The 8239-nt window shown below is 45.2% G+C and overlaps 1 protein-coding gene across 1 annotated transcript; it reads left to right on the top strand.

Moving 5' to 3' along the window:
- The first annotated feature begins 1125 nt into the window (after positions 1-1125).
- On the top strand, positions 1126-8225 carry znf710a (zinc finger protein 710a). The gene is made up of 5 exons (XM_040134166.1): positions 1126-1170; positions 3278-4759; positions 5535-5726; positions 5822-5996; positions 6416-8225. The coding sequence occupies exons 1-5, from the start codon at positions 1126-1128 to the stop codon at positions 6583-6585; spliced, it is 2064 nt and encodes a 687-aa protein (XP_039990100.1). The 3' UTR covers positions 6586-8225.
- Positions 8226-8239: the final 14 nt, after the last annotated feature.

Below are 8239 nucleotides of genomic sequence, written 5' to 3' on the forward strand. Positions count from 1 at the left end.
TTATGCCTCAACCACCCCCCCCCCCCCCAACACACACACACACCCTCCCCCCCTTCCCGTCTCTCCTTTCCCTTCTTCCTCCTTTTTGCTGCATTCTCTTCTTCCCTCCCCCACCCCGGCTCTCTTTCCTCTCTCCCTTTTTCTTTCTGTCTCTCTCACCCCCCCCCCCCACCCCACCTCCACCCCTCCTCCTCTTCCTCCACTCAGCTTCACTCCCCCTCCCTCTGCTTCTTTCTTCCTTATTCTTTCTCCCCCACGTCTGTCTCCCTCCCTCCCTCTCTCCTAACTGCTTTTCTCTCCTTTCTTTCTCCTTCTCTTTTCTTTTGTCACTCAGTTTTTTTTCTTCTGAATTTCTCAGACAGTATACTTCAGGCTGTCTCAATAGTTAATTAGTTTGAATCTAGAAATAATGGCAGCAAACTACACGGTCTCTGGAAAGTTAAAATTTTAGCATTTCTCAGACATTATCTGTCTGACTGTTTTGCTACTGACAGACGCACCTCCACCCATAGTCTGTGTGTTTGTGTGTGTTGTGAGAGTGTGTACGTGCTTCTATGTGTGCCTGCTTACATACATATATATAAACATGTTTGCGTTTGTGTAAATTCACATATATCCGTCTGCACGCACAGAGAGGAACTACTGATTAGATTTTATAATTATTTGTGTGTTTGAGCACAGGCTCATAAAAAAAGGAAATGCAAAGTAAAAAGTGTGATCAAGAAGAGATAGAGCTTGTGTCTCTGTGTGCCTATAAGAGAAATGTGTGTTGAAGGGTCATGCTGAATTGTATGTAGTGAGAAAGGGAGATAAGATGTGTGTGTGTGTGTTTGTAAGAGAAAAGAGGAGAGAAAGAGAAGTGAGATGGGAAGGAGAGGGTGGGAGGAAGAGAAAGAAATGGGGTGATGCTGTGTGTGTCTGTGTGCAAATGTGTGTGTGTGTGTGTGTGTGTGTGTGTGTGTGTGTGTGTGTGTGTGGTGGGGTGGAGGGCTGTTGGAGGGGGGCAGGCACAGTCAGTTCTGATAACAGCAACAGTAGGAGGAGGATGAGCCGTGGGACCGCCCCACTCTCCCACAGATATAAATAGGAGGTGGATTTTTTTACTCCACTCATTTCTCCTGAAGGATGAGATCCCTGAAACACCTCAAACATCACTCCAGGAACAATGTGGTGAGTTTGTAATCTGAAGATGCAGAAAGATGTGTTGCTGCTAAGGGTTGGGAGGGGGGGGGGGTGTTACTTGTTTTGCAGTTTGTTAGTGAGATATTTACACTCTTGTCTGTGTGTGAGTGTGAGGGGAAGCCAGATTACTTTTCACATTCATATGAGTACCGCAGTGGGAACATCTTTTGATAAAAGATATGAGTTGTGTTTCTATCTGTGCTGCACGTTTCCTGCTACTGCTCTAATTGTTTGTCCTTAGGTGTCTTTCAGTTGCAACTTTAAATGTGAAAGTACGGACACTTGCAATTACTACCCTACCTTCTCTGACTCCTTGTCATTTGTCTTTTTCTCTTTCATTTTGTCAGCCTTTCATTTTGCTGTGCTTTTTTCTTCTCTCACCAGCTCCCCCTCCTTCCCTGCCTCCCTCCTTCCCCTCTTTCTCTCTCACTCACTCACTCACTCACTCTGTCTTTCTGTCTCTCTCCGCGCCCCCCCGCACACCCCCTCCCACTCCTTTTCCTTTCTCTCTTCCCTCCTCTCACATGCTCACTCAATCTCTCGTTCCCCTTCCCTCCCCTCCCTCTCCTCCCCTCTTTCTTTATCTTTCAGCCCCTCCATCTCATTTCTCTCTCCGTCTCCCTCCCTCCACTCCTCCCCCGCCCACAGCTCTTTCTCCTTCTCTCCATACCTCCCTCCCTCTCTTTTCTCTCACTCACACACACACACACACACACACACACACACACACACACACACACACACACACACACACACACACACACAAACACACATTTGCACTCTTTCAAATACACACCCAGTCTCTTTCCTTTTCTTTCTCACAAACACACAGTCTGTCTCTGTCTGACTACTTTAAAAGCAGTAATTATAAATGACGTGGTTATCAGGGCATCCAGGTCTACTCCCCTCTCCCAACACACACACTCACAACACACACACACACACCTTTATCCCTGCAATATCACTATCTCCTCTTCCATTTTCCCTTTTCTCAACCCTCTCTTTTCTTTTCTCTTTGTATTCTGTCAGGAAAGGAAGCAGCTCTTGCTTGTATGGCACAGAGTGAAGACTAGTGTGCAGTCTGAAAAGAAACAAGGGGTCAGAGCTTCTCTCTATACATTTTCCTACCAGTCAGATTTATGCTGAGAAATAACCTGAAATCAGTGGCTTACAATACTCGCTTCCCCTTTACCGCAGAGAGCCAGTTTGGTCATACCACATTTTTTTCCCCATAGTTTCACTGTTCTGCTTTTACAGGCGGCAGGGTAAACATGTGCATGTGGGTCTGAAACACTTCCGAACCATACAATTATGTTAGCGAGTCTTATGCATCGGTCTGGAATACAGAATGAGCTCGAAGTTCAATCGAATGTCTGTTATGGATATGAGACTGCCTGCCGGCATATATCATCTTGTTAAGGAAGCCCAGTGTGGCAGGCATTATGAAGTCAGCTACGGCGAGAGTCTCTGAGTGTAGAGCTGAGTAGCTTTGCTCCTCATGAATGGGACAGATAGCTCCAGTGATGAGCTGACTTTGGTCAGCCAGGCTGCCCCGGGACCCCACAGGAAGTGCTGAGGACAGTCCACGGAAGTCAACTTCCTGGCTGGACCCGCATCCCTTGTTGTGTTCTTTATTATTCTAAAGCCTGTCAAGGAAGGAAGCGGGGTGCTAACACAGATCTGCCTTATCTCCTCAATCTAATGTTCTGTGGATTCAGAGCAAAGAAGCAAGGCGTAGTCCGAATGCAGCTTTCACAGAGTTACCCTGAAAAATATTATCTTAATACTCTCCTGGAGTCCTGGGAAAGAAGACTGTATAGCTTCTGTTGTCAATCTGGGACACAAAATCTTCAAAACTAAATAACATGATAATTTCAATATTACAGCCACACAAGATCTTTTGTTTGTATTAATAGAAATGTTACCAATATCATGAGGCTACAATGGGGAAATGGGGTTATATGAGGAAACATTGTGTAAGGCAGGTTTGGTAACAACGGAATACTAAAAAAAAAACAACACACAAACAAACACAGAGACATATTACTGCCTCCAGTTCATTTTTTTCTGACTTATGCTGTATGATTTCTTCCAGGAGGAGGAGAGTAGCCGCTTGGTGCGAACCTACCCCAAGATGACCGAGCGCCAAGTGGATGTGGGCACGCAGACGGAGCCTGTGGTGGTGCTATCTCTGGCTCAGGCAGCTGTTCTCGGCCTCATCTCCCAGAATGAAATCTTTGGGGCCACCATTGCCCCTAATGGTTTTTACACTGGGGAGCCCAGAGAGTGCCCCCCTCCTCCACCTGAGGCGATGGAGTATGAGTACGCTGACCAGCTGATAGGGGCCAACGGGGACTACCTGGCTGAGCCTGCTGGGGAGCCGGAGCCCCAGCCCCACTGCAGTGAAAGAAGACGGCCCGGACCCCGTGGGAGGACCAAAAGGCCCAGGAATGATGGAGAATTAGAGGGTCACCCACACAAAGCACCAAGTCCACAGGCTCAGGTTAAAGGTGAAAGACTTGAGTCTGACAGCCCCCCTTCCTGCATTCACATGAACAGCAGGCGTAGTCCTGGCAAGTCAGAGGATCCAGTCACCCAACAAGGATCTCTGAAAGAGGAGCAGGCCTGCAGAAACTGTGCCTCATGTGTGAAAGATACACCCAGGCCACAAACAGACAGACAACCAGAACAGGAACAAGAAGAAAGCACCAGTAGAGACAGAGAGAGGAAGGAAGAGGAGCTTGTGGTGGCAGAAGAAGAAGAGGAGGAAGCATTAAACCTCAAGACCAGCGGAGAGACAGGCAGTCCTCTGGAGAACCGCTATTATGAGTCCAATGAGGTGGCCTACGAGTCCCTGCAAGGGGAGTATGAAGAGAATGGCCAGGCCATGTTGTGGTCAGACCCAGAGGGTCTCGCCAGGCGAATGCAGATTGACCGACTGGACATCAACGTACAGATTGATGAGTCTTACTGCGTAGATGTGGGAGAGGGTCTGAAACGCTGGAAGTGCCGCATGTGTGAGAAGTCATACACATCCAAATACAACCTTGTCACTCATATCCTGGGCCACAATGGAATTAAGCCCCATGAATGTCTACACTGTGGAAAGCTCTTCAAGCAGCCGAGCCACCTCCAGACTCACCTGCTCACCCACCAGGGAACCCGACCTCACAAGTGCACCGTTTGTGAGAAGGCCTTCACGCAGACTAGCCACCTGAAGAGGCATATGCTGCAGCATTCAGATGTCAAGCCCTACAGCTGTCGCTTCTGTGGCCGTGGCTTCGCCTATCCCAGTGAGCTGAGGACCCACGAGAACAAACACGAGAATGGTCAGTGCCACGTCTGCACACAGTGTGGTCTGGAGTTCCCAACCTACGCGCACCTGAAGCGCCACCTGACCAGCCATCAGGGCCCCACCACGTACCAGTGCACAGAGTGCCACAAGTCCTTCGCTTACCGCAGCCAGCTGCAGAACCACTTGATGAAGCACCAGAACGTGCGGCCCTACGTTTGCCCCGAGTGTGGCATGGAGTTTGTCCAGATCCACCACCTACGACAACACGCTCTCACTCACAAGGTACTGGCAGCGCACGCCCTAACACTTAAGGTACTGAAGCCCAGTGATGTGCCTTTGTCTACAGATTTATGTGATCAAAGCTAAACCAAGAGTGGACAGGCCTCATGCAACCGTACTAAGCCATCGCTGAACCTTATTATTATTTAAAATAGAAAATTCAAGATCTAAGCATGTACAGGATTTAGCAAAGTAGGGAAATATTTTAGCTTCTTTCACTCAGAGTCCTCTATATGAATCCTCATAGAAAAAGTGGGGGGTATATTGTACACTTGAATTACAGCCGTTTTTCCAAAACCAGTTGCTTTGTATACATAACCATCAAAGGCTTTGAGTTTTTTTGTGTGTGTGTGGCTGAACCCCCCACTTGCATGTGTTTTGTGTCGTTCGCAGAGCTACTTCCCTTTGTCTGATGAATCCTCCTGGTCTTTCTCTCCACCTCGTTATATACTTTGCTTTATTCTATAGGGAAAAATAATAATTTCTTTTCATAGCATTTGCTTTGTTAAATATTAAAATAAAAGTTAAATAAATATTGAAACTAAAAAAAATAAAAGTTTATCCTTTGCTAGACTTTTTACACTCCGTCTTTTAACACTTGGAGGGGCTAATTTAATCTACATGAGTTGGATCAAAAGCCAGATTTCAAATGCTAAAACGCACACACACATACAATCTCCTTGTGTGTTTCCTCCGTCTGTCTCATTATTTATTTTCCTCTGAACCGTATATTTAGCCAAATTAAATAAGAGGCCCAAAAACTTTTTTGTATCCCCAGGGTATGAAGGAATTCAAGTGTGACGTCTGTGCCAGAGAGTTCACCCTGTCTGCCAACCTGAAGAGACACATGTTGATCCATGCCAGCGTGAGGCCCTTCCAGTGCCACGTCTGTTTCAAGACCTTTGTCCAGAAGCAGACCCTCAAAACGCACATGATTGTCCACCTGCCCGTCAAGCCTTTCAAATGCAAGGTGAGTGAAGCAAGTGGACTTTTACATCAAGTCAAACTTGGTCCCACGGTGATGGAGCAGGCGGGGGCGCTGACTATTATGCTCTTGTGTCTCAGGTGTGTGGAAAGTCATTCAACAGAATGTACAACCTCCTTGGCCACATGCATCTCCACGCCGGCAGCAAGCCCTTCAAGTGCCCTTACTGCACCAGCAAGTTCAACCTGAAGGGCAACCTCAGCCGACACATGAAGGTCAAACACGGCATCATGGACGCCTCGATAGATGGACAAGGTGAGTGGCTTCATCAGTTGTCCGTAATTACACAAAGAGATGCAACTCATTGATGACATTCGGATTTGTAGATGAGTTACGTGTGGCAAACTTCCTAGTGGGACTGCTCAGTGGGCTTCATGTCGCATCATTGTCACTCAGTCTGTCCCTAATGCACTTTGACTCAGCATGTACTGTAATCCGGTGGCCAAGTGTTTTGATGTTTCTCTGTCACTCCCTCCCTGTGTGTTTAGTAAATATAGCAGTGCCTGGATTAGACATGCCTGTCTCTATCAGTGGAGACTGATACTGAGGCGGGGGAGGAGGGGCAATCTACTGGCTGTCCTCAATGAGGTCATGTGTCTTTAGGAAGAGCTCTGTATGTGTGTGTTATTGAGGACAGAGAGGGATCATATTTGTGTCTTTGATTCCTTCCTCAGAACCCCCCCAAGACACAGAAGGCCAGGAGGACTACGAAGAGGAGAGTTTTGAATTCAGCGAGCGAGAAAACCGGGCCAACAACAACAACACACCAGACATTGCTAAACTATCTCAAATGGAGTATTACAGCACCTATGGGAAGGGCGCAGGGCGCTTCAGCACTGCTTGAATTACTAAAATGACCATAAATTGAATATAAGTGTGTACCAATGAAAACGGGATTGTCTTTTTTGTTTTTTGTTTTTTTGGTTCCCTTTTATGTTAAAGGCATAGTGCTTGGGATGTTCTTCAAGGGCATGAAGAAGCTCAGCAAACTGCACATTCATATGCACTGGAATCACTCGTAATGCTACAAAATCTGAAAATGTATACTTTTTACGTAATTACATATTTTTAATCTCTAAAACACTGCAAATCTACTGAATAAATATATTATATTTGAAAAAAGTGGATTGTCTAAAATAGGAGCATTTAGGTAAAAAGAATAAATATATATATAAATACCTATATGTTGTCCTTTGCTTAAAAACAGGAACATCATCTGAGCCTAATTTGGACAAGCACGTTTTTAGTTACAAGCATAAAAGCGTATGTGGATGTTACACTGCACTTACTCATTCAGACAATCCCGGTCTCTCTCAGTATACTGGGGTAAAGTAATGTGAAGGGTTAACTAAGGAAACAAGTGTTACTCCTCTTTTCACTTGCCAAAGCTTTTCAAGATGCAGAGGTTAAGAATTCACTTTGATTTATACTGTGATAGATAAAATCTGAGGTTTGCAAAATAACTTAAATTCCATTGGATTTCCAATCCTTGTTTTATTGTATATTATTGTACAGAATGTATCAGTCCTCTTGTATGTTGGCTGGTATTGTAATCAGTGCTTTGCACTGAGGACCACTGTGTCTACTTTTTAGGTTTCTGCATTAACAAGCATCACCCTGTATTGATCTCTAGTCTATGAATGTAATTGTTTCTGTGGAATGTTTTAAGATACTAATGAAAAGAAAATCATATCAATATCCTTTTTAATGGTAGGACCCCTTTACCAAAGAATTGGATCAAATCTTGCAGCTACGGGCAATGTCGGTCTCTTTTCCTTGATGTTGTGTAGAGCTGGGACATTGGATTTCTTGGGGTCCAGTCGAAGACCTCGTGAAATTACATTCAGGTTCCCCTCCCACCCATCTGTAGATCTCTTCAAAAGATTACCACAGAGAGCAGACTATTGTACAGCTTCTATTTCAACAGATCCTCATCAACCCCCCCCCTCAAACCTTCACAAGACAAGATGCAGCATTTTTCAAAAGCAATGCAAACCCTGCATTCACATTGCAGTTCTGCTTTTTTGTTTTGTTTTTTTAAAATTGATGAATCTCAACAAGAATTGTCCCAAAAAAACCTGGGACAGAAATATTAAGTGCCACAGTGTGTCTGCGAGAGCGTGCCATCCATCATGCTGCACACTGGTCTCAAGTGATGAACGACAACCTCCCAACATGTGACAGGGCCATGGACCTCGTGGAAAATGATTTGGGAAATGCTCAATATATTCAGTTTCCCAGTGCTTAGCTTTTCAAACTTGTAACCTGCAAACATGGTATCCATTTGCAATGTTGATATAGCGCATTTAAAATAAAAATGCTTTTTGTGCGTTTTTCAGCTTCTGTGTTCATGCCATCATTTAATGATGATACAAAGGTGGAGGGGGGGTGGGGGGTGTTCAGCTTCAATGGCTTTCTGTATTAGACATTAGTGTGGAGATAATGTGGATAGAAATGTATGTACAATGTTGTGTACCAGACAATACTGTAAAATAATA

Source organism: Xiphias gladius, chromosome 8 (assembly GCF_016859285.1).
Source record: "Xiphias gladius isolate SHS-SW01 ecotype Sanya breed wild chromosome 8, ASM1685928v1, whole genome shotgun sequence".
NCBI classification, from domain to species: domain Eukaryota; kingdom Metazoa; phylum Chordata; class Actinopteri; order Istiophoriformes; family Xiphiidae; genus Xiphias; species Xiphias gladius.